The sequence below is a fragment of the Microcebus murinus genome, chromosome 5 (assembly GCF_040939455.1).
Source record: "Microcebus murinus isolate Inina chromosome 5, M.murinus_Inina_mat1.0, whole genome shotgun sequence".
NCBI lineage: Eukaryota > Metazoa > Chordata > Mammalia > Primates > Cheirogaleidae > Microcebus > Microcebus murinus.
In genome coordinates, this window is record NC_134108.1 from 98,556,431 (window position 1) to 98,584,387 (window position 27,957).

Here is a 27,957-nt window from a genome sequence, read left to right on the forward strand (position 1 = left end):
ATGCTAACGTTCTTTTAAAAACAAAGATAAAATAACATTCCTTTAACTACAACATTATCATAGGCATTTGCTGGCATGACAAAACATCTTTAGCTTGGAGCATAGCAGCACCTTTCTGGATGGTTTTGTTTATTGAGTTATTTTGGTTTTGTAAAAACTTGATATGTTATTTAGTTAAATTAATTTGTCAGCCAGGATTCCTCTTCATTGTGATGCCCTGTCCTTCAGGCATCACGGTAAGAACACTGTGGAAGATGGACATGGTGCCTGACTTCGTAGAATTTACAGTCTACATTAAATATGTCCCATGTCTTCACTGGGGCTGATTTACTTAGGGAATTATCTATACTGATCTGTGACAAAATCTCATTCAATGAATGTACAAATTCTTTAAATTCTTATATCTGAAAAATTAGATCTTAGAAGACCTCTTAGGGAAAGTAGCTTTTAAAGGGCTGGAAGAAGTTTTAGCTTGAGGCCACAGAATGAGCAAAGGGTCATTAAGTACAGAGTTATATATCTTAGGAGTTTATGGTTTTATTGTTATTGGGACAAGATTACAGATAGTGTTGAGAAGTAAGAATGAAAACATAGATTGGCCCAATTGGGAAGCCCCCTCAATACCTGGTTTAGGAGTTTATATTCAGTTCAAATGGCACTCATGAAATATTAAAAGTTTTGGGTAGAATGGATTAGTGTGGGGCATGACTTAGGTTATGTGGTCATGCTAATAGTCCATGTAAGAGACATGGAATGCTAGAATCTACCAGATTTGGAAGATGGTTAGAAATGGGGATCACACAAGAAGAATGATTTAAGGTAAACTGTGACTTTGAATCTAGGTGGCTGGAAGAAATGGTGGAAATAGAGAAATCAGAAATAGGAGCAAGTTTTGGGGCAAGATCTTAAGTTTTCCTTTGAAAACTCTTGAGTCTGAAGTGTGGCAAAATATATATTCTATAATCAGAATCTATAGGTTAAATATGAATGTTAAATACATATGACCTGTTTAAAAAAAAAAACAAACATTTAAGTCTGGTTTTCCATTAAGTTTCTATTTTAAAAAGTCCTTAATTTTTCTGTTACTTAAACAGCCAACTCATGACACATTTTGTTTTTAAAGAGAGACAGAATAGAAAATTGTTCAGGAAATGACTTCATTTGAACAGTATATATACCAAGATAGATAGTATGCCTAGAAATTGAATCCTGTAAATCTTTAGTATAATCCCACCAAAATTGCACCCATTATTAATTTGTATACCAAGAGCCAATTTATTTTCTCATGTACCAAATAACTCAGTGAGTCAGAGAAAGTTGCCTGTAATGCAGCTGACAATCAGTGTGTCATGAACACATACTCTTATGGCCTTGTAGCTGTCACTTCCTAGAATTCAAGCCACTGAGGTGGTATGAGAGCCCCTCTCACAAGTGAACACAGAAGGTTTTGCTGAGTTAACTAAATAAGTGTTTGGTGCTGCCATCAGCTGCCAACCAAAAATTAGAATGGAAGAACTGTGGTTCCTCCTCCTAATGGCGGGCTTTCTGAAAATAGGTTTAGAGGAGGAACCCCTTGCTAGGCACTTAAAGGGAAATCAGTAGCACAGAAAGGGAAGTCTTCCTTGTAAATCTATTGCTGGAGAAGTCTGGTGGTCTTACAGAAAAAGCAGGAAAAACCAGCATGAACTGTCAGACTTTTGCAGAAATAGTAGGTTATAAAATGAAGAGTCTCATGATAGTGGACAGGCTCATCTTAAACTATGAGATTTAAAGGGAGGAATAAGAGAGGGGATTTTAAGTGCTGAGGAAAACTTCTTCGAGTAGGTGTCTCTGAGAATTGATGATCTTAGCACAAAGGGACTTGCTTCCTATACCTACCTGCTGAAATGTACACCCTAAGCCCACAAAGCCTGATTTTCCTTAGTTCTCATTCCTGCAAGAGGGTGCTTGTTGGGCTGTATCACTGTACAGATTCATATAGGTTAAATTCTTGTATAAAACAATGACCCTGATCTTTGGCAAGATTAACTGGCTTACAAAGACATGCTTGGGTAAGAAGAGGGTGTAATAAGAGTAAGGCTGCAATACTTGAGAAGTGGGAATGAAGCATGAATTTCTCAGAAATATAAACTGTAATTTCTACTTTTTTGTGTGTGTTTGGCTCTTTCACGTATCCTAGGGCAGTGCTAGGCCACAAACCCATGGACTTTTCCTGAATTACTGATGAAAATCACATAGCTATTAGAAAACTAACTAAAATGCATAGGTCCAGCAAATAGTAGATTAGGTAGTAGTAGTATTCAACCTAACAAACATCTCTTGAGCAACTGGTATTAAATTCATTTATTCTTTCACTTAATAACCATTATTAAGTGTATACGATATGTCAGAGAACTCAGAGTTCTCATAGTTACCTTGAAAAAAAAAATCAGATGAAACCCCTACTCCCAAGGAGCTTTATGTTCTCACTCCAGTCACTTTGTCACAAATTGGGGAGATTCAAAGACATCAATTCAATAATTGAATTCATCAGTTTCTGAATTGATTATAATGTGGTTTGGGGAATGAGACATAGCAACATGACAAACAAGCCCTACTTAACAGCTTAAGACGGCACATGAGCAATGCCAAAGACTTGTATATATAATAACCACCATAGGAATTCAGAGGATGCAGGATTAGAAAAGGTCTTTGGTCTAGATGAAAATAATAAACAACATAGAAGAAATCACAACTTTCCTGAGGTACCGTGGTATCAAACGTTGACAGAATAAGAAAAAAATTAAGTGCTCATAGGAATGTAATAAACCCGTATGTTAATGATAGTAAGGCAATTTGGGATTTGTGATGCTTTGAGCACACTAGTTTCTATATATTCATGTTAAATATAGTGTAATTTTAATGGTGGTACCTTATTCAGTAAAGTATCTTTGCACAGTCTTGTATTTGAGAAGTATTATAAGTATCTTTCTCTGTTTTGTACTTAGAAATAGCTGATTGCTTTTAAGGAGCAAACAAGTTCAAATCCCCATGGATTTAATGGCAAGTTGAAAATCCAATTTATTCTGAGGAATTTGTTATATAAACATATATATCTCGTCAACTCCAGTTGCTGTATATAATTAAATGAACCCTATTTACTTGTTAAGTAAAATTATTTCCTAACATTTTCACTACAGTGTGCATACGTCCTGAAGAGTATGGTTAGTTCAAGTGAGTTACGAATGAGGATGAAAAGGGTTAATGTGGTTAATTCCAAGACTCTGAACCAGCCTGCTAGAATCCTTTATTAATTTTTAGCCATAATTCTCTTTTCTTACTGATTCACTAGGGAGCAGTGACTTGCTTAAAGGAGCAAAGAAACCATTAGCAAAATTGCAGTCATTAATTTCCTGGCCATTTCATTGTCATATGTCATTATAAGGCTAAGATTTAAGTCTTTCAAGAACTGAAAAAATAATTCAAGAGTGATTCTTGATACTTAGACCAAAGTGCTTCTAAAACAAAACATGTTCATTTCTGAGCAAATTTCAGAAAGGATACCATTTTCCTTTTATTTACAAAATAGATCTCTAGTCCCTTTTTTGTACACAGAATACCTGGACAGGAGGATATGTATTTATGGGGGAAAAAGAAAGGACACATAGGGCTGGGTATCTTCTGTTTCTTCTTCTTCTACTTTTTTGTTGTTGTTCCCTCATGGGCTTTCTCACTTCATCAAACTGAGTGACTGTTCTGTAAGAAATTAAGTGTTTTCAATGTTCAGAAAAAGTATTTTGTTCCTAGGAAAATAATACTGGAATTAAAACTGTACTATATCACAGTATTGCCCATAGGTTATCTCATCATCATCTAATACTTTCTCCTTCCTTTTTAATAACCCTGATTTTCATTTGGAGATCCATATGATTCTGTGGTGCTGATGCTACCCTCAGCTCTATAGGGATGGGCCAGTTCCCTAACCAACCAGCACATTCCATTCCTGTCCCCTCCCTCCCTTTCCATTCTGATTGGTTTAGATGTTGGCGGACATTTTGAGCAGAACAATTAACTACCATGATTTCTGTAGAAACTTCTGGATCAAAAATAATCATTTCCTCCAGGATTTGAATAAAGGCATTTGGCCACAGAAACTGTGGCAGCTATTTTGAGAATATAAGAACAGATAATATTAGGATGAAGCTGACAACACACAACAGAGCAGAAGAGGGAAAATGGCCTCATAGTAACATCACTACGCTACTGGAGTGATTTCTTCTTTAGGCCAACACCAGATTTTTTTCAGTTACATAAAGCAGTGCATTCTCATAAATATAGACACCAGTCCAATGTGTGTTTTCTGTAACTTACAACCAAAGGTATCATAAGTAATATAATTTCCTTAAAAGTGAAATTTTCATTTCAAGAATTATTGAACTCCATGAAATATTGTAGTATAGCATATACTAACCACATCATTTAATAGCTTTTTAAAAAGAGTTGAGTTTTGTTTACTTTGAGTATATCACAAAACAAGACTGATCATGCCTGTGTCTCAGACACTGATGCTACCCACTGCCATAGTTGATTTGCCTGTGCTCCAAGACCCAGGTGCCACGGAAGTTTTGCTCACCCCTGAACCCAGAACCCTGGCTCTGTTGCTGCTCTGAGCACCTGTGCTCTGAATATCAGCACCACTGCTGCTACAAAAGTGCTTGAGCCCTGGAACCCAGTGCTGTCATGACTATCAGCATGCCCCTGTCACAGAACCAGCACCAAGGAAAATCCCTTTGGCTAGGACTTCTTCCCAAATCCTAGGAAGGCCTAGGGAAGAGAAGAATAGGAGGACCACAGAAGAAGGCTTCAATACTGAAGACCCCAAAACCCCTCACCACCACTGCTGCCACCAGAGACATCTACATGTCAGACCACTAAGGATCTCTGCAGTCCCGTTGACATTGACCTCAGCTGACAGAGCTATACACCCCATGTACTCAGCACCCTCACACTTACCCACAAGTGAAAGTCTTTCCCCACCAAAGCTAGTCCTTAGATATTGAAGAGGTGACTACTTCCTCAAATATGCAGATGTCATTGCAAGGCCACAGGAAACACATACACAAAAAATAAATAAGGAAACGTGACACCACCAAAGGAACAGTGACCTACTCCAAAGAAGTGGAGATCTAATTGCCTGAAAAAGAATTCAAAATAATTACTCTAAGGAAGTTCAGTGAAATATAAGAGAACAAAGATAGATGACTCAGTAATATCAATTAGAACAACAATACATGAATAAAACAAGAAGTTCAACAAAGAGAAATGATAAAAAGGAAACAAATAGGACTCCTGGAGCTAAAGAATACACTGAAGGAAATGAAAAATTCAATAAAGAACTTCAACAGTAGACTCAATTAAGCAGAAGAAAGAATCTGTGAACTTGAAGACAGATCTTTTGAAATTATTCAGTCGGAGGAGAAAAAAAGACGAAAGAATAAACAGTAAAGAAAGCCCATGGGACTTTTGGGACACCATTAACTGAACCAAAATATGCATTACAAAAGACTCAGAAGGAGGAGAGAGAAAGAAGAAGAAAGCTTATTTAAAGAAACAACAGCTGAAAATTTTCCAAACCTTAGGAGAAATATGGACCTATGAAAATCTAGAAATATCCAGATCTATGAAGCTCAAAGTTTCCCAAACAGGTTTAACCCAAAGAGGACTGGGTTGAATATCCATCCAGATATATAGTCAAATTTAGAATACTCTTATGCTGTAATGGTGGTGTGTAAAACACTATTAATGCTAGCAAAATCTTAAAATATGAAAGTATTAAAATATAGCTATAGTATTTTGTTAAGAGATACACAATATAAAAAGCAGTAAATTGTGGCATCAAAACTATAAAATATTGGTGAAGAGAGGTAAAACTGTAGAGTTTATGTATGCAGTTGAAGGAAAATTGTGTGTACCCTTGGATAGATCAACTGGTAGAGTGGAAGACTGGTTTTATCAGGTTGAAATACACTGTTATAACTATAAGGTGTTTTCTTTAAGCTTCATGGTAACCACAAAACAAAAACCTACAGTAGATACACAAGAGATAAAGAGAATTGAATCAAAGCCTAGCGTGACAAAAATCATCAGCCTCACAAAGGAAGACAGCAAGAAAGGAATAAAGAAAAAAAGGAATACAAAACAGTCAGAAAATTTTTACAAAATGGCAGTATTAAGTCCTTATCTATCAAAAATTATTTTAAATGTAAATGGATTAAATTATTGAATTAGAAGACATAGAATGGCTGAATTGATTAAAAAAAGAAGACAACCCAAATATATGCTGCTTATAAGAGACTTACTTTAGCTTCCAGGATACTCATACACTAAAAGTGAAAGGATAGAAAAAGATATTCCATCCAAATGCAAACCAAAAAAGAGTACAGGTAGCTGTAATGATATCAAACAAAATAGACTTTAATTCACACACTGTAAAAGAGACAAAGAAGGTCATTATACAATTTAAAAAAGGATCAATTTATCAAGAGGCTATAACAATTATAAATATATATGCACCCAACATTAGAGCACCTAATATATAAAGCAAATATTAACAGATCTGAAGGGAGGACTAAACAGCAATACAATCATGGTAGGGGATTTTAGTACCCCAGTTTCAACAATAGATTGATCATACAAAAAAATGAGTAAGGAAGCATTGAATTGAACTATACTTAAGACCAAATGGACCTAATATATATATATATATATATATATATATGTGTGTGTGTGTGTGTGTGTGTGTGTATGTATATATACATATACAGAGAACACTTCATCCAGAAGCAACAGAATACATATCCTTCACAAGTACACATGGAACATTCTCCAGGATAGATTATATAATGGGCTACAAAAAAAGTCTTAAAAATTTTAGGAAGGTTGAAATCATACCAAGTACTTTTTCTAACCATAATAATATGAAACTAGAAATCAATAACAGGAATAAAACTGGAAAATTCACAAATATGTGGAAATTAAACAACACATACTGATCAATAGGTCAAAGAAGAAATCAAAAAAAATTTTTAAATGCCTAAAGACAAATGGAAATGGAAACACAACATACCAAAATTTATGGAATGCAGCAAAAGCCGTTCTAGAAAGAAAGTGTATAGTGATAAACACCTACATTAACAAAAAAAGATAGATCTCAAATGAACAACCTGACTTTATACCTCAAGGAACTAGAATAAGAAGAAAAAATGAAGCACAAAGTTAGCAGAGTTATGGAAATAAAGATCAAACCAGAAGTAAATTAGATAGAGACTGGAAAAATAGCAGAAAAAATCCACAGAAGAGAGTTGGTTTTTTTGAAAAGATAAACAAAATTGTCATGCCTTTAGGTTGACTAAGGAAAAAAGAGAGAAGACAAATTAATAAATTCAGAAATGGAAGAAGAGATATTACAACTGATATCACAGAAATACATAGGATCATAAGAGACTGCTATGTGCACTTATAGGCAAACAATTTGGATAACCTAGAAGAAATGAATAAATTTCTAGAAACATACAACCTACCAAGACTGACTCATGAAGAAATATAAAATATGGACAAATAACAAGTAAGGAGATTAAATCAGTAATCAAGTCTCTCATCAAATAAAACCCCAGAACCTGATTGTTTCACTGCTGACTTTTGCTAAATGTTTGTTTATATATGGACTAAAGCAATCCTTTTCAAATTTCTCCAAAAAATTTAAAAAGAGGGAATATTTCTAAATTATTAGTTTTATGAGGACAGCATTACCCTGATGTCAAATCCAGACAGGACATTACAGAAAACTAAACTACAGATCAATATTCCTTATGAAAATAGATGCAAACATTCTCAATAAAATACTAGCAAACTGAATTAAGCAGCACGTTAAAAGGATCATACATCATGATCAAGTGGGATTTACCCCTTGGATGCAAGGAGATGGTTCAACTTATGCGAATCAAGAAATGTGATATATCACATAAGCAGAATGAAGGACAAATATTATATGATCATCTCAATAGATGCAGAAAAAAAAATTAGCAAAATAAACATCTTTTCATGTTAAAAATGCTCAACACATTGGGTATAGAAAGAATGTACCTCGGCAGAATAAGGGCTGTACATGACAAGGCCACAGCTAGTTCATACTTAATGGTGAGAAACTGAAAGCTTTTCCTCTATGATCACAAACAAAACAGAGATGCCCACTCTTGCTACTTCTGTTCCATCTAGTACTAGAAGTAGTAGCCAGAGCAATTAGGGAAAAAGAGAAATAAAATGAATCCAAATTGGAAAGAAAGAAGTAAAATTATCTCTGTTCATAGATGATATGTTCTTATATGTAGAAAATCTTAAAGATTCCACAATAAAGAAACCCAATTAGAACTAATAAATAAATTCAGCAAAGTAGCAAGATACAAAATGAACCACAAAAATCAGTTGCATTTCTGTACACTAAAATGTACAAATTGACAAGGAAACTATGAAAACAGTTCCATTTCTAGTAGCATCAAAAAGAAGAAAATACTTAGGAATTAGCCAGACCAAGAACGTTTAAGGCTTATATAATGAAAACTACAAAACATTGCTGAAAGTAATTAAAGAAGACATAAATAAATGGACACATAACCCATGTTTATAGATTGGAAAACATACTATTGTTAAGATGTCAATGCTACTCAAAGCAATCTTCAGATTCATTGTAATCCCTATCAAAATCCCAATGGTGTTTTTTGCAGAAATAGGAAAACCCATTCTAAAATTCCTGGGAATTTCAAGAGACCTCAAGTAGCCAAAACAATCTTGAAAATGAACAAAGCTAGAGTACTCACACCTCTTATTTCAAAAGTTAATACAAAGCTGCAGTGTTCAAAACAATGTGGCACTGGCATCAAGATAGATATATAAACCAATGGAATAGAGTAGAAAACTCAGAAATATGTCCACACATATATGGTAAAATTACTTTTGGTAAGGTGCTAAGACTATAGGAAAGGGGCAATCTTTTCAAGAAATGGTGCTGGAAAAACTAGATATCCACATGCAGAAGAATAATGTTGAATCCTTACCTAATACCATATACAAAAATTAACTCAAAATGGAACAAAAACCTAATTTAAGACCTAAAACTATATAACTCTTAATACAGAGCAGAAGTTTCATGACATTGGATTTGGCAATGATTTTCAGATATGACACCAAAGGCTGGACAACATAAGAAAAATAAATGAATTGGAGTTCATGAAAATTTAAAAATTTTGTGCATCAAAAGACAATAGAGTAAAAAGGCAACCCACCAAACGAAAGAAAATATTTGCAAATTATACATCCGATAAGGTATTAGTATCTCAAATGTATAAAGAACTTCTAAAACTCAACAACAAAACAAGCAAATAAAAAATGAACAAGGGACTTGAATAGACATTTCTTGAGAGAACATATACAAATACATGTGGAAAGATGCTCAGCATCATTAATCACTAGGTAAATGCAAGTCAGAACCACAATGAGATACCACCTTATACCTTTGAAAGTTGAGTATACAAAATGAAGTCATTTATGTCATACCAAATTAAAGTGGAATGAAGAAGTCATGGGAAAAGAGGTTGTATACACCTGTTTCAAAAAACACAGTCTCCCAGTCCCAATCCAAAAGTGCTAGGGCCTAATAAATCCAAGTTTACAAGTCCTGCTTAGCAACTGCTGATACTCACCAGCTCTTGTATTAATAAGACACTGCTAGCACCAATGAACTTTCTTTGGAATAAGCTTCTTTCCCCACATAAGCTTCTTTCCCCAATAAAATCCTAACTTTTTCCTTTGTTCCCCAGACATACAAGAGTGCACCCTGTTCTGTGCATATGCCCCGGATTACAATTCTATTCCTTGTATATTCTAATAAAACCTCTTGCTTGGAGACTCGTCTCTATATATTTTTATTTCGAGTTGGCATACTGATTAGGGTGGCTACTATCAACAAACCAAAAACACAAAGTGAGGATGTGGAGAAATCGGAACCCTTGTGCATGTTGGTAGGAATGTCAAATGGTACAGCTGCTATGGAAAACAGTATGGCAGTCCCTCAGAAATTTAAAAATAGAATTACCATATGATCCCACAACTCTGCTTCTGGGTATATAGCCAAAGAAAATGAATCCAGTATCTTGAAGAGATATTTACACTCCCATGTTCACTGCAGCATTATTCACAATAGCCAAGATATTAAACAACCTAACTGTCTGTTGATGGACAAATAGATAAAGAAAATGTGATCTGCACACACACACACACACAGAGGAGAGGAATATTTTTCAGCCTTAAAAAAAGGAAATCCTGCCATTTGCCACAACATGAATAAACCTAGAAGACATTATACTAAGTGAAATAAGCCAGACACAAAAAGACAAATATTGCATAAGATCATTTATATGTGGAATCTAAGAAGGTTGAACTCATTGAAACAGAGAATAGAACGTGCTTACCAGGGGCTGGGAGGGTGGGAGTTAAAAGGGAGATATTGGTCAAAGGGTACACACTTTCAGTGATAGGATGAATAAGGTTTTGGAGACATAAGGTACGGCATGGTGACTATAGTTAATAATAATGTATACTTGAAATTTGCTAAGAGAATAGATTTTAAGTGTTCTCACCACACACACACAAGGGTAGCTATGTGAGGTGATGGATATGTTAATTAGCTTGATTTTGGTCATCATTGCACAAAATATATGTATCACAATGTATATCCAATCATCACATTGTATACCTTAAATATATGCAATTTTTATTTGTCAAGTATACCTCAATAAGCTGGAAATAACATAAACCACAAGATTATCTCTACTTAGTGAGTAGTACTTAAACTTAATGAAGTCAGTACTATTCCTTTGGCTTTTTTCCTAAATAACGAAGGTTTAAAAAGAGGTACCCAGATTTCTAGCTAGTAGCTTACACATATGGAAGTTTTACTTCTAAGAGGAGTGACTGTGGGGTCACCATTAGAACAATTTGGCTGCAAATCCGGAACATAGTGGCCCCAGAGCATGCACTCCTTGTAGGAGCCAGTTTTAATCTTCCGAGTGAAATAGAAAACAATATCTCAAATTACGAAGAGCTGAGGTTCCCCAGTCCTTTCTTCTTCGCTTTCCCATCTGCTATCTCATCTCCTTTTCCACCTTTAAATATGTCCTCTTCTATTTTTCATGTTTTCTTCTTTTCCTCCTCTTCGAACTTACCCATATCCCATTCTTCTCTTCCCATTTTTTTTTTTATTTAACATAAAGCATCTATCTCCTTACTCTACCAGGTTATGCCCTCACCATTATTTCAACTCAAAACTTTGGTACCCAGCCATTGTGTTTCTTGTAGAACTGGGATATTCTTTGCAATTTTGATATTGTATGCTAAAATTCAAAGGTTTAATAATAAACTACATCTTCTAACATGTTTTCACCCCCTTTCTCCTTGTCATCTTTCTTTAGATCAGTGAATAAAGTTACCTGGAAACTTGTAATAATGCAAATTTTAGGGCCCTGTCCTGGACCTCATGAATCAGAAACTTGGGGAGTGGGGCCCAGCAATCTGTATTTTAAAAAGCCCTCCACGTGATTCTGATGCACACTAAAGTTTGAGAACTATGAGTCTTGATTATTTCGCCTACTTGATTTTATTTTCCTAAAAGATTTCTTAGGAGGATGAGGTTGTGGGAAAAGTCCTTCCCCTTTAACTTGAATGGTAGCGCTTCAGTGAATGATGCCTGTGAAACTGTGTCTGTGTGCTGCCTTCTCTGAATTCCAGGGCAAGACCATTCTATTTTCATAAGCTGCAGCTGGTAGCAACTAGGAAGAGCCCCTGATCCTGGCATCGGTGACAGTTTTCCAGGCCATGCTGGCATTGCCTGCAATGACTTCTAGGAGGGGAGATGGGGAGGGAGATCTTCTCTTTAGAAGTGAGAGAGAGAGAGAGAGAGAGAGAGAGAGTCAGTCTCAAAACCAAGACATCCTAAACTAAAATCATCAATTTCCCCCATCCTAGCATTCCTTCGGTACTCTCTATTTCTTTTAGATGTGTCATTATTCTCTTAGACACCTGGGTTTTTGGAATTATCCTTTACTCCTCCCTCCTGGTCTTCCAAGTCCCTTCCTACCCCCTACACCAGGTCTACATCGGGTCAGCATTGGCTTGTCATTGTTGCCTGACCCTTCCCCCTGGCTCTGTTATCTCTTCTTTCAATCCATCTTGCTCACTAAACACAGATTCATTTTCCTTGAATAATATTGTCTCCTGTCACTCTCTTGTTAAGATTCGGTGCCACTGCCTGCTGGCCAAACTCAATAGCCTAGAACTCTGGGCTCTTCATCATCTGACACCAGCTGCACCTCTCTGAACATCTGAGGACACTCTCCCCGGAGGGTCTACTTGCTGGCCCCAACTCCAGGGCAGCCCTTCCTCCCCTTGTGCTGGGGAAGCTGGCTCTGCAATGTCCTCAACACATCTACTTATTTAAAGCCTGTCCTGCCCTCAGGGTCTAGCTCAGGTTTCACCTCCATGTAAGTCACTCCGGTTTTATCATGTTCCCTCCAGACCACAAAATTTTGTTTCCCTTGTTTCCACCTTCGTCTAATGTTGTTACCTTATACTGTTGTACTGTTCCCTTTCTGTCTCTCCTTGTGCATTACTGGCAGTGTGTTTTGTAGGACTTAGTGTTCTTAATGCCTGTGTAGCATTCCTTGAACAAATATTTATCTAAGAATGGGGAAAATGAACAAGTACTAAGTATTTCAGAAATTTTCAACATGTTCATATTTTAATTAGGTTTCTTTATAGACATCTAATGTTGTTCTTGTAAGTGTAAAAAATGTTATAAATACTGTGCCTCATTATACTCACTGGTGTGACAATAGGAAGTATTAAGAAAACATTACTCACACAAACATAGCTCTGCTTGCTTCTGAAGAACTTATGAAAAAAGACAAATTTATGAGCCCATTGTCTTTAATATAAAAAGCTTTTAATATCACAGGTGTGTATATGTCATTTTCTGGGATTTTAGACATTGAACAAAATTCAGTAACATAGTAAAGGCTTAAAAAACAACACTTGCTGGGCACAGTGGGTCACGCCTGCAATCCCAACATTTTGGGAGGCTGAGGTGGAAGGATTGCCTGAGGCCAGGAGTTTGAGACCAGCCTGGGCAACATAGCAAGAGCCTGTCTCTACAAAATTTGGGTGTGATGGTGCATGCCTATAGTTCCATCTACTCAGGAGGCTGAGGTGGAAGGACTGCTCGAGCCCAAGACTTTGAGGTTGCAGTGAGCTATAATCACCCGACTGCACTCCAGCCTAGGTGACAGAGCAAGACCCTGTCTCTAATAAAAAAAAATAAAAAAACTTTGGTGAATAATTGAAGTAATTCTACTAGAGTATCCAAATATTTGAGTTTATATAAAATAAGATTTTCAGTACATTTTATTATTGTATTAATTAATTTTATTAAGATATCAAAATTTTTAGAAGTAATACTCAAAGTTATATTAATATTAATACTATTTTAGTATCTGATATTAATTTAATAACTAAACTAATAACACTAAAAAAAGAAGAAGTATACTTAAGCCTCACTAATTCAAAATACATAGTATGAGTTGGTCAAAACCCTGAGCTACAGTTTATCTTTAAGGAAAAAGCAGTTTTATCATTTTTAAAAGCATCACAGCAACTAAAATTAGTTTAGGAAGTCTGCTTTATAGATTGTAGAAGAAAACTATTTTAATAAATTGATAGATATTATTTCTAATTTTTGAAACTTTTCTATCATTCCTTTTTTCTCATTCTACTTTATAGATTTTTTCTAATATGTATTTGTCTTGAAAGTTTAAAAAATTTATTTACTTTAACTGATGAGTAAAAATTGTATATATTCATGGTGTACAACATGGTATTTTGATATATGTTTATATTGTGGAATGGCTAAATCAAGCTATTTACCATGTGCATTATCTCATATACTTATTTTTTTGTGCTGCGAACACTTAAAATCTACTCTCTTAGCAAATTGCAAATATACAATATATTATTATTAACTGTAGTCACCATGACATACATTGGATCCCTTGAACTTATTCCTCCTATCTAACTGAAATTTTGTGTCCTTTGAGTAACATCTCCCCAATCCTTCCACCCCCAGCCTTTGGTAGCCCCTATTTCTATCTAATTATGAATGCTTACCTGATTTTTGGTTCATCTGCAGAGGCGTGCTTGCATGGATAGTGGTTCAATTAGGTGTTTATGCAGAGGAACCAAAGGTTTCTATTCAGCCAGCTTGCTCACCCCCTTCGCCTTTCCTACTTCTAATTATTTCTAATCAGCGCATACGTGGTCTTTGTAAAATTATGCTCTTAGCTTATGAACTTTGGTCTTGCTTGTATTGCTCATTGGCCTAGCAAACCATTTTAGTGATAGAGAAACCCTTTTACTGGGAGCCTGCTATGTGTAATAATGCTTAAAGGAACCTTGTTTTCACATATAGCTGTCATTTTTCAATAAGTATAGTCTATTCACTGGCTCTGTAGCACTTGCAGGATCAAAGTCCCGATGCTGTCACATGACACAATGAAACCCCTCCATGAATCAGCTCCTTTTTCATGTCCAGCTTCATCTCCCATGACCTCTCTTCAGCATGGAGTAAACAACTTGTGGGCCCATAAATGTTCCAGGGCCCCTTCTCAGTCTGTGCCTTGGAGCAGGTTATTCCTCTGCCTACGGTACCTTCTTCATTAGCACAGCCCGGCACTGCCCTTCCAAATTGCTGACTGTCTTCACTGTTAGTTTCAGTACCGGTATGAGAACTTGAAGAGTCCCAGGTCCTTTATCCCAGGATGCTGAGCTCAGAGAAGTGGGAAATCACTAGTCTGGTGTATGACAAGCTTAAAACAATGAGAAGAAAATAGGATTTGCTTGGATAAAACAAGGAACCTACAGAACTGTAATTCACAAATGTATTAATAAAATCAGCCAGTATTTTTCTAGTGCTGCCAAGTAAACACTGACTATTAGGAAGTCGCTGCTGATTCTCCTGAACCCACAATGTCAGCTTAGTTATCCGAAAGAGGGACATCATCTAATTTACTTGTAGGAAGGGAGCTAAGTGCTGAGAAGAAGTGGTTGTTTAAGCTGGAACTTTATGTCTGATTTCACAAGTTGGTCCTTTTTACCACCTTTTCCTTTTGATAGGGTGGCTTACACCTTCCGTGAAACTCTTTCTTCATGGAGCATCCTTCAGAGGTACCACCTTCTTTTTGTTATTCTTCCCTTCTGGCTGCTGCTTCTCCATCTACTTTCCTGACCCCCAAATTCTGGAGTATCCCAGGGCTCTCTCCTCAGATTCTTTTCTATTTAACTGATTCCCTAAGTGATCTCATACTGTCCCATGGCTTTAAATAATTGTCTGAATAATGGTGACTCCCATATTTATATCCTTTATATCTCCAGCCCTGAGTGAATCCTTTCTAAACGCTGGGCTGATTTACTAAGCTTCCACTCGCCATCTCCATTGGATGTCTAGAAGGCACTCGTCTGTAGAAACCTTTACTCAACAAGTCCAAAACTGGGCTCCAGATCACAATTCCCTCAATCTACTCTCCCTTCCCCATTGCTAAGGGAAATAACAGCTGTCTCCTTGCATTTCCTCAAGTCAAGAACTTTGGACTCATCCTGACTCCCTTATGTTCTTCACATCTATAATGCAAACCATGGGTCCATCCTGCAGAGTATCTCCGGACTCAAACTATGGCTCACAACTAATTCTCCCATCCTAGCCCAAGTCACCACTTTCTATTGTCTGGAAAATTGTAATGGCTTCCTAATCAATCTTCATCCCTATCACCCTGTATTTTGTTCTCAAAGTAGCAGCCAGAACAATTATTTCAGAACTTATCATATCACTTAAAACCATTCGATTGGTTCCCATCTCACAGAATGAGATGAGATCTCTAACATGCCCCACAAGGCTCTCTATGTAACTAGAATATTTCTCTGGCACTCCCCTTGCCTTGATCATTTCTAGTAACACAAGCCTGCTATTGTTCCTCATTTTCCTACCTCTGGGATTTTGTACTTCTTAATTCTTCTCCATGGAATACCGCATCCCAGATATTCACTGCGGCTCGCTCTCTGACTTTATTCCATTGTCTGCTAAAATGTCACTTCATCCCAGAGGCCTTCCTTATCTAAAATATTTTAGCCCACACCTCCATCGTGCCCTTTCTCTTTGTCTTATTTATTATATTATTAATACTAGTTTGTATTCTACTAGAGTTTAAGCTTCATGAGAACATGAATGTTGTCTTTGTAGCTTCAGTGCCTAGAAGCATATAAGAGCACATAAAGACACAATAAATAATCGAATGAATGAACAAATGGAGATCTTATGTTATTGTAAGAACTCCTGGTGTGTCATCTAAATATCAGTTCACTGTTCCCATAAAAGTCACTCGCTGACATTCAAACTGAAAGAAAAAAGAAGAGTCACTCCCTTTGAGGAGGAGAGGGGAGAAAAGGCAGAAAAGTTACTTTCAAGTCCTAGTTATCCATTCCGAACTTGACCCTTGGTGTTCTGCGACCTTTGCCGCACTGCCAGCTCCTCCACCTGCTGCCACCCACCTCGCTGAAGATCGGATGCTGCTTCTTCCGCACCACCTCCGGCCGCGGGGTGAATGTGAGGCCACTCGTGCTTCCTGCCATTTTATCACCTCTTTAGTCTCTGCTGCACTATCACACAAGGCAGTGCAAGTGTGTCAGTTCTGGCTGAGTTTTTGAGGTTAAAAAAAAAAATTACGGCATAGATAGGGAAATATTAACATTGTACAGGAACTATTTCTTTTCCGTAGTCCCGGAGAAAAGTATTTTAAGTTGAGCACTTCACAGAAAGTCACTGTTTCCTAACCTTACATGCCTTTACATGGCGCTGTGCTTGTCTCTTTTACAAAATAGTCACAGCCCCATCCATCCCCTGAGAAGTCGGTTTCTCTCCAAGATCCATCTCCCTCTCTCCACGAGTATATTTCTCAGAGTCTGAGTGAAGGATAACATTGTAGCTTTCAGCAATGGCTTCCTAATCAATCTTCATCCCTATCACCTTGTATTTTGTTCTCAAAGTAGCAGCCAGAACAATTATTTCAGAACTTATCATATCACTTGAAACCATTCGATTGGTTCCCATCTCACAGAATGAGATGAGATCTCTAACATGCCCCACAAGGCTCTCTATGTAACCAGAATATTTCTCTGGCACTCCCCTTGCCTTGATCATTTCTAGTAACACAAGCCTGCTATTGTTCCTCATTTTCCTACCTCTGGGATTTTCCTTGGGTTGTCCTTGGATCTTGAGTTCCTCAAAACAGTCCATGGCGGACACAGGCACACATGTCCTTGAGATCTGTCCAAATGTGAATTCCTCAAATTCTCTGTTGAATGATTGACTGTCATTTCAACATCTCTCTCTCTCTCTTTCACATCTCCCAAAGATAATCATTTTTCCCTAATACATGGTAAAATCTAAATCCTTAAGGAGGAAAATTAAATATTTGCCCCAGATTTTCCAAGCTGGCCTCTTTCACAGTAGAGTTAGTGCATTATTACAAAAAACGTGTCTTTATACCTTGATAGCATATTTTTTTTTCTTTCAACACTTTAAACATACTGTTCATTGTCTTCTGGCTTAGAAAGTTTCTGATGAAAAGTCTGCGTTACCTTTTAATTTTGTTGTTCTTTATTTATTGTTTCTTCTTTCTTTGGACACTTTAAAACGTTTTCCTTTATGACTGCTCTTTAGCTATTTGATTATGATTTGCTTGGCATGGTTTTCTTTATGTTTCTTCTGCTTAGGTTTCATTGAGCTTCTTGGATTTGTAAATTATAGTTTTCAAAAATTTGAAAATGTTTCACTTATTATTCCTTAAAATATTTTCTTGCTTGCCCATCCATATCTCTAATGACATTTATGTTAGGCTGCTTTAAATTATTTGATGGGTCACTGACATTCTGTTCATTTCTTTTTATAGTCTTATTATTCTCTGTACTTCATTTTAGATGTTTATTGTTATGTTAATTAAGTTCTATGATCTTTTCTTTTGTAGTGTCTTATCATCTTTTAATCCCACTCAGTATATTTTTATTTAAGGTATATAGTTTTGCTGCTGGAAGTTCAATTTGGATATTTTTTATATCTTCTATTTCTCTCCTCATCATGCTGTTTTCTTCTACCTTTTTGAACATTTGGAGTGTATTTAATTAACAGTTTCTAATATCCATCATTTCTGAGCCTGTTTCTTTTGAACAGATTTTCTTGCTTTTGAGTCACATTTTCTTAGCTCTTCTAAGGGCCTGGTAATTTTTGAGTAGATGCAAGATGTAAGTGTCATGGATGCTGGATTTTATTGTATCCTTTTAGTTTTAGACTTTATTATGGCATGTGGTTAGTTGCTTAGAAAAAACAAGTTTTCAAAATTTGTTTTTAGTCTTTGTTAAGGTCATTCTAGAGTGGTACTTAACATAAGATAATATAATACCACAACTAATGCAAAATACCCTGTTAAGGACTGTGCAGTGCTCTATGTGCTAAAAGGTCTTTACACTCTTTCTTGTGGGAACACAAACTTCCATGTCTTGTGTGAGCTCTGGGCCTTATTCAGCTTATTGCTCTTTGACTTTCTTTTCATCATCCTTTTCCAGCCTCAGTCGTTTCCTCTCACACATGCAGAGATCAACACTCTGCCAAATATTCAAAAAAAAAAAAAAACCCTATTTAGATCTCTGGAGTACTTTAGCGCTCTCTCTCTCTCTCTCTCTCTGTCTCTGAAACCCCCTCCTCTCTGATATTCTTCCCTACAAATTCTAGTCTCTTTTAGTTTGCTTAAACTTTGATCTCTGTCTCCTTAATTAAGTAATACTGTCAGGTCTTGGAGGGTTTCCCTTCCTTGCACTGTGGCCTGGAAACTGCTGTAGGCAGTAAACTAAAGCAATCATAGGATTCACCTTGTTTTCTTTCGTTTTACTTAGGGATCTATGGATTTTGCCCCCTTTCTGGGTTATTTAAGGAAGGAGGGTAACACTGACTTTTGTTAGTTTGCCAGGAATGGAGGTTCTAGTTTGTTAAAAGTTTGACAAAACCTTAGTTGTGAGAAATTCTGAACCTGCGCACAAATTAGCAAAATTGCTTTTTCTTAGAATCACTGCTTAATTTGATCTGAATCAATAAATATCGTGTGTGTCCTATTTCATAGACATTGATACTCTCTTGGAATAAATGATCTTTAGAATTTACCAGAAAGTAGGATTAAATTTGCATCATAAAAATTACAGAAGAGTTGATGTGGTATTCAAGTGGGTTATAATAATACCCTGGAGTACTCTAGATTTCATTTGAAATGAAATATAGTTAAAATGTTTCAAGGAACACCAGTGGATGAAAAATCTAATTATTTGATATGAGCATCAGATTGTTCATATTCATTCATTCAATCAAGCAACAAACATTGAGGATTCAAAGATGAATAAGATGTGGTTCCTGCTTTTTGTAAAGACTGTAGTCTACAAGGGGAGACAGACATGCAAATGACTGATGGAAATATAATAGGATATAGTGGGATTACAGGTCAAGGACATTAGCAGAGAGATATTTTGTTGGGAAAATATGATTGAGGAATTAGTGAAATGTGGCTCATAAGACCATTATTTTATTGTATAGCTCAACATTACGATATTAAAGACAGAAACAGGAGTTTGCAGGGTTTTTGCCCTGAAGGAATGTGTGGACCCAATGGTTCACTTAGAGGCTGCTATCATGGGAGAGCTCTGAAATCTCCGGTGGGGACGTTTTCAAGAAGGCTTCCCAGTATCTCAAAATCTGTGAGCTTCCCTGTGTCTTGAAAGACAAGGCAAACATGGCCCACAGGATGAGTGCCAGAGACAATGAGTGCACTTTGCCCAGAGAAGCGCCCCAGTGGTTATAAACAACCTGTTTTATTAGAGATGGGCTTCCTGCTCTCTTGTCTGTCTACCTTTAAGTCCACCATAACTGATCAAAGATATATTGAGTCACTATACCTCTGTTGTTTTACCTTTGTTAATTGACAACCACCTCTTAGGAATTAGAAGCTAGCCCCTGAAAGACTTCGTACCTGTTTTGTTCACCTAGGTAGATTAGAAGCCCCTTGAGAGGACTTTTGACCCTAACCTCACTGCCTGTATCCCCTAGCAACTGCATTCCCTGATATGCAGATACGTTACCCTGACAACTGGTAATTGATGTCTGTGATTATAAAAACATATGAATCTAACCATATTGCAGGTGTTTATAGAGATACGCCAGTCTCCTGGGTACTCCCTGCTGTGTTGTATCTGATCTTTATATATGTATATATATAAACCTATAAACTATACCTTAGTCTCTGTGTATTCTTTTATTTCTCTCTGTTGCCCATCAATTTCCTTATCCTCTGTAGCGACCCCTATCTTAGGGACCTGCCTCCATGGGGAGAAGTAGCTAATCTCCTCGAGGGCCTGCCTCAACTACTCTTGCCCCACAATATTTAAAGTGCCACAGAAACATAGAGAAAGGTAGGAAGGGCAGGAAATCGAATCTGCTTTATGGAAAGCATCACCTTCCATTGTCTGTTCATTTATTGAGTTAGTAATTATGCCCTTGCAAACTCTAAGCACGTATACTCTTATACCTGAACATTAATGTGATTCTGCTTTAATATAGCTTCTAAGCAGATTTGATGTGATTTTGCACAAAATGAACCTCCACCACTGGTATAAAATGTGAGCTGAAATACTATTTTGGAAGAGTCTGATGGAGCTTCTCTGAAAGACTCCTCTTGGGCTGGAGGCCTTGGTCTATAGCCCTCAGTAAGCGTTATGAATAAAAACTAACTTTAATTCTTCAAAAGCTTGACATTTTTCTTTTCACTCAGTTGGCAGTATATTTGCTCTGAAATAGATACACTTTCTAGATATTCTATGTCGGTAAATATACATCGTTTGCATCAAGTAACAATGTTATATTTTTCTTTTAGGTGGTTTGCTCTGTTAGAGATTCAAATATGTGTTATCTTAATGCTTTATAAATATGACTGTAGTCTTCTGGACCCACTACCAAAACAGGCAAGTATTTTCAGAATTTTGAATTTCATGGTGTCTTTCAAATTTGACATAAACTCTAGCCCCTTGGTTTCAATTACTAGAGATGAGCTAACTGATTTCCTCACTAGAGCCTGATCTTAACGGGTGCCTTAGATAGAACCGGATTAAGAAGACACCTGGTCCCCTTAATTCAAGATCCAATCTGTGTGCCCCATTACCACCTGGCCAACATCTAATAGCAGTGTTTCCACCACTCCCAATGTTAGGAGCTCCTCAATGAATTTACTAGTGTGGATCCTTTTGCCTGGGTTAAATAAACATGGCCTTGACTTTAGCCTTGTTTCCTTAGAAAGGAGTGTTTGTAGGTCCCAAAGTGAACCATCAGTTTTGGATTCAAGTCATGCAAGCCTTTGGTCCATTTGGAAAGCAAGCAATGGTGTGGAAGAAAACTAACCCCACAATAAAACCAGTGAATAGAAATGAAGAGGCTTTATTCCTACCTCTGACCATTGAGTATTCCAATCATCTAATCCCTCTGTAGGTCTGTTCTACTAGACCCAGTGGCTCTCAAACTGACATAAGCGTAAGGATCAGAAAGGGACTTGTTAGAACACAGACTGCTGGGCCTCATCCCTAGACTTCTTGATCCAGTAGGAACTGAGGAGGGCTTTTGAATTTGCATTTCTAACAAGTTCCAGGTGCTGCTGCTGCTTCTATTGGTCTGGGGGCCACACTTTGAGCACCACTGTTGTGAGAAATAAGGGGGAGTTCAGTTTAATTCCAAATGTTTGGAAGTCATTTTGAAAACCGGATAAAAATGTTATTAACATTAAAACTGAGGCTGAAGCTCAGAAATTAAGCATTGCAATCTCAGGGCTACTCACATAGTGTTTTATGCTTTGATTTACTCTTTATATAATAAAGCTAATGAATGGAGGCTTAAATAAAACTCTTGGGTGACATTTCAATAGAAATTATGTAAGTATGTTAGTGATAGAAAGTATTATGTTACTCACAAATATGCACATTTCAGCACTTTCCCTTGATTTCTTTTGCACTTCTATTTTGAGTACGAGTAATTATCACTGATGAAGAGCTCTCAGAATCTCACAATGAAAGGGAACACAAAGCACCCTTCACAAAGGTTTTCAGCTTATTGTTGGCAAAGTAAACATTAGGGCCAGACTTTATAGAACCAAATATGAGTTCATGGTCCACCAAGTTAGATGCCATGATTTTACCCAGGACTGACTCAACATCCTACTGTTCTTCCACCAGTAGGAGGACACAGGGATGCCTTTTCAGATTAGAAGGATGATATTTGTCAAAACCATGGAGATCAGCAATTTTGACCAACTCCTTAGGCAAGATTTTTCCTAGTACTTTCTTCCTAAGAATTCTATTAACTCTATTTAATTACTTATACTATTTTATATACATCATATACATGTTTTCATACTGCTAAGAACATTTTTTTTCTTTCTGCATATTATGGGAGTACAAGTGTTTGGTTACGTATGTTGCCCTTGCCCTCCCCCCACCAAGAACATTTATTTAAAGAAATGTTATCTCAGTTTGTTAAAAAAAAAAAAATACAAGTCTAAGTAAATTCCTGTTATCTCAGGTAGCATTTTATTTCACAATTCTTCTTCTAGGAAGAGATCAGTTGAAATTATTTAATTATTGGGCTTGTGTTAATAAATTGTGAAATGAGGTGATCAAACAATACAGGAAATAACCTTCCAATAACCAGACTTCTCTAGGAGATTGAGGGGATGGGTTGTCAAAGCGTGTTCTGAGAAATCAGTGGACTTGGAAACCAACTCCCCCAAAGGAATTGACTTGCTGTAGTAGAAAAAAATAAATGGTAGAATCCCCAATTTTAATTTTGCAATAGCCCAGTGTCTTATTTTACCTCCAAGGGTCTTTAAGAAATTAATTTGGTGTCAGTTCTTTCCCATTATGAACCAAACAACATGGAAATACTATAAACCTTTTAAGAACCCATGATTGGGCAGCAGTGTTCTGATGCTGGCAGTGGAGACTATTCCATTTTGAGCATTCATGAAAAGACAACTTCAGTTATTTTGCAAAAGCAAGCACGTTTCTGTTAACATAGTAGGTTTCTATTTGTCCTGTTAGTTGATTTTTGTTTCATTTTACCTTTTGGGGGTCATGGAGTCTTAGAAAATCTCACAAAACTTACAGATCCCCTCTCTAGAAAAGAACGTATTTCTTTTACATGCAAAATTGTGGGTGCAGTTTTTTGGGATCATAGGAACCCTGCAACTCATTCTAACAACTCTCCTAAGAATCTCCTTGCTAGGGAGCCCCATTCTGTGCCTTGTTGCATTCAATCTTGAAAACAGACTGATTATCTAAATTGGATCCACCTCCTCTTTCCTCATTCCTCCTTATCCCTCCAACCTTCAAGATTGACAGAACAGGTTGCTTTTCTTTTTCAAGCCCCTAAGCCTCAAAAATCTTTGTATTATTTACAATACACTAACCTCCCCTCATCCCTACAGAGATTCATACCTCATTCCTAACTAGGGAGAAAAGAAGATCAGAACATTTGGAACCCACAAAATACCCTTTTGGAAAGTCATGGTCATAAGTTCACCAAGTTAGTGGTTCATATCACCAACTCCACATAGTCTTTTTTAAACACCTATACCATGTGGCATAGAGATCTCACTCGGCAATTATAAATGAAGTGTCACAGCTTTGGGGCCAGAAATGTAGAAAGAGCCTTATTTGTGCTATCCTCTTTAGCCAGATAAAGTGAAGAGTGTGGGAGGCAGGCTCATAGCCTTGAGGCGTGTTTAGCTGTGAAGAGACTGTTAGTAGAATGTTCCTCCTTTCCTGCTCCTTGCATGGAAGGCTAAACTTGATGCTCTCGATGTCGTGAAATTCATTGATACAAACACTTGCCAACCTTAAAAACTTGAACTCTGTACCTCTTAGGGAAAATTACAATTGAGTAAATCTTAGGTCTAGTAACAGTTGGCATACATGTCTTAATTTCTATATTTCTTGTGCATTTTTTGCTTTTAGAGTTCTCTCCATCTGGTGGGTGTCCCCCACCCAGAAGGGCAGTGCCGAATTGAATATAAGCAAAGAATATGACACCTGCTGGGCCTCAAGAGGGCCAGGGCCTTCTGGAAGAGTCCCGTCACCCCCATCCGCCAAGCTGGCAGCGGCTAGGCCTACGCTCTGCTAAAACATGCTGCTTCACTTTGTTTTAGGACTTAAAGAAAAATGTCCAAATGCTGCAGTGTTTGGTGTCTTCAACAGCATACCAAGAATCTGATATCACTCTCAGTGATATAGAGACCTGAATATATGCTTTATAGAAAATCATATATTTCTTTTTTTATTGATTTAAATTGATTAAAAATTTAAATTAATTTCTAATTGAAAATTTTTTTAAAAAGCATTTTTGAAGAAATTGGAATTTGGTTTTATGAATAAATATATTAAAACTTTAAATAGAAATAATGTCATTTGGATGAAAATCTTAGTACACTAAATTTACTATGAAGGCAACATACTTAATTTCTATTTTGAAAAGACTAAGGGTCTTAGATTCTAAAAAGATTATTAAATAATGAAATGATTTCTAGAGATGTTCTATTTTTCTCATGATTCTCAGCTAGCATTGGGAATTCTTAAGCTAATATAATTCTTTATTGCAAACATGTCTGATGCTAAAAATATGGATGATAAAAGTGTAAATAAAATGATAGTTTCTAAGACCTGTGAGGATAAAGATCGTGTCTTACACTCATTTCTTCATCCCATTATGCCCAGGGTAGCACCTTCTATATGAGGCATATTCAATAAATGCATGATGATTCATGTATTGATTTGTATTTTCATTAAGGTGGAAGCAGTCGTTTGACTCAAGGTGTTTGCAGTTACAGTTTGGCAGAGATAATATTTTTGCTAATGCATGGAAATACAAATATAATGATGGGCCAAGGCAAGTACCTGCAGTGGAATCCATTACTTAAGACTTACAATGTGAAATATTTACCATGAAACCTAGAAAAGAAATCCTATCATGTTCAGGGCAAACCTATAACACTAATAACAAGAGTAAACAGTGATGTCATGGTTTATCCTCGAATGTTCTATAAAATGCTGCTTGCCTCTTTCAGTTCACAGTAAGTAAGCTTTGTAATGCCTGTTGTTCCTCTCCGGAGTGTTTGCTTCCCTGTGCTAGCATTATCCCATGGGGTTGATAATGATTGCTTAGTCATCCATTTCCTACCAACAAGCACATGACCCCCTAGGAGAAAATTAAGTACTTTGAGGTGCATTAACTCTTCCAAACTAATGTAGCGATTCTGAAGCTTAGCTAGCAGCTCCTCACGTAGCTTAGCAGGCTCAGGGATCTGGAGGCTGAGGGGCTGCCGGAGCAGTGCAGAAGTACACGACTGCTCTGAAAGTCGCAGATCATAACCCGGCCAATTCTACTAAATATGGCAGGTGTGTTCTGCAGGAAGGCTTGTCCTCCCACATAGCCAGGGTCCACAGTGAAGCGCTCTATTTGCATATCATATCCACTTCAGCTAAATTTGCAGTCACTCAGAGCTAGTGTTCATCCGTTTATTCTTGCTTAGTAAAAATGAATGTTGGCTGAAAATTTTATGCACTTTAGAAAAGAATGTAGACACAGGAGACCTGCAGAGCTTTGGAATTATGAATAGTTAAGAAAAATATACTTGGAGGTCTTGTATTTTTTTTTTCATTTCCCTGGCCTGGGGTTTTATATTATATGTAAATATACATTCTGAATACATTATCATGTATTAACTGGGATTTTCATAAAAGCAGAGCCTGAGACAGGACTTGTGTGCAGATAGTTTATTTGGGAGGATTTCCCAGGCAGCAGAAGTGAGGGATTGGGGAAAGAGTAAGCTGATATTAGGGGTATGTTATCGAGGAAGGTGTTGTAGCACTGGGGGCTCAATTTCCCCTTGTTCACCTGAGAAGCATGTACAATGCCTCCCATAATTGTCCACCTGAAGAGTAAGAAGTAGGAGCAGTTATTGACCGGCTCCTGTTCCCCACTCATTGATGATTACCCCTGGGGAGGTTACCTGCACGTCCAAGCTACACTTGTGTGTGGACTAAGCAAGTTTTCATAGTGTCAGAGAAGCTCCAGAGGTAGGCTAAGGGTCAGTCCTGTTTCCAACCCTGTGTTCCCAGACCTGTGCATTCTAGCTCTTGGGGCATCCTAGCTAATGGAGACAATGCTGGCCATCACAATGACAATTAAATTTCAACACGAGTTTTGCAAGGGACATTCAAACGATAGCAGATATGTGATGCATCCTGGATAGCAGAATCCCAACTCTACAGATAGCCCTAGGAGAGCACCTTAGCTGCCTCCAGACGATATGGCAATAGCAATGATCTCATATTCATGGCTCATTGTGGAACTTTTTTCCTCGGGACAATTTTGAGATGAGGTGAGAAAAAGCCCATGTCGGAAGAACAGGCATTTTGTAAGACCTCTCATGGAGTTATCGTGGAAAGCCCTACGATTAGGACTCGTTTTATTATATATGCTGACTTGGCCTCTGAAGCAGAGAGGGTCTCGCGTGACACGACGACAAGCTCCCCTCCTTGCTCTGCTCCCTCACATAAGGTGCCCTGGCCAAACAGCTCTGCTTTTCAAGGAAACCAGGTGCAGTTTCTGCTTTGTCTCTCAGCGATGGGTTTCAGTTCTCTGCCAGCTCATGGGATTATTCAGACAAGCTAGTCGCACCCTCAAGCAGAAACCAGAGGTCATCCTATCCTTTCGATACTGCAAAGCCTGCCTCCCGAGCCCCTGGTTGTTCACTCTGGTCCTGAGTGAAACTCCTGGGTGGCCCTATGTGACTTGTGACGTCCTCCTCCCCCAGGCTGTGAGTGTACATGGTTAATAATCTGCCGCCTGTCTCATCTATCCTGCATCAGGAATTGTGAGTTCGGCCATCTCCATAAGGTAAGGTCAGAATCCCTCCCTCACCAAACAGGTGAATAGGAGGTGATTAAAACTACTGTTGACAGAAGCACTGTAGGCAGTAAAAGGAAGCATGCATCAGAAGTAGGTGTTAATTACAGAAAGATAAATCGCTGCTCTCTTCAGTGTAGAAGAGTTCCGAGTGGCTAGCCCTTCCCTTGAAAGATGGTATCATATTTAGAGCTCAGCATTGCTCTCGCTCCTTGAAGCTCATGCAGTTAGCAGTGGCAGTGGCTATATCAGCTTTGGTAAGAGCATAGCCTGCGTCTCTTTGATTGTGGACACAGCATTCGTGGGTTCAATGAGGAAGCAGTGGAGTGGTGGTAGAGAAAGGCAGGCTGGTAACTACTGGGTGCATCATCCTGTCCTCTTGGTTGTTGAGAACACTCCTTGCAATGGATGATGTCTGCTGGACGTTAATGTGAGAGATAAAGCTCCACATACTTTGTGCTCACTCCCATAAGTCCTTCTACATCTTTGTCTCTGAAATGTCAAATTTCATCCTTCCAAGCCCTTGACCAACCGCCGAAGCCATTTGCCACTGCCCAAGAGTCGATGTATATTCACACCTCCACACAAAGGAGATGGCCAAGTGTACTGTTCAAAACTCTGCCCAGTGGAGACTTTCCCCTCACCACTGTCCTTTGGGAGCACTCTTGAATGTAGCTGAGTGCAGTAGAAGTCCGTTTTCAGCTTGCTCCAACATATTAAGCTAACTTATATGTCAACCCAAGATTTTTCCTCCTCTGTCAGCTGGTCACACCCAACAGGCCAAG

The 27,957-nt window shown here is 37.6% G+C and overlaps 1 protein-coding gene across 2 annotated transcripts in view; it reads left to right on the forward strand.

The window, feature by feature from the left end:
* CYP39A1 (cytochrome P450 family 39 subfamily A member 1) overlaps nt 1-25,030 on the forward strand; it is a 90,472-nt gene extending 65,442 nt beyond the window's left edge. For both annotated transcript variants that reach the window (XM_076003312.1, XM_076003311.1), the window contains 2 exons: nt 21,099-21,186; nt 24,223-25,030. In XM_076003312.1, coding sequence (XP_075859427.1) covers nt 21,099-21,186; nt 24,223-24,294 — 160 coding nt within the window. In that variant the 3' untranslated portion in view covers nt 24,295-25,030. The remainder of the gene's footprint in view (nt 1-21,098; nt 21,187-24,222) is intronic.
* The last annotated feature ends 2,927 nt before the right edge of the window (nt 25,031-27,957 follow it).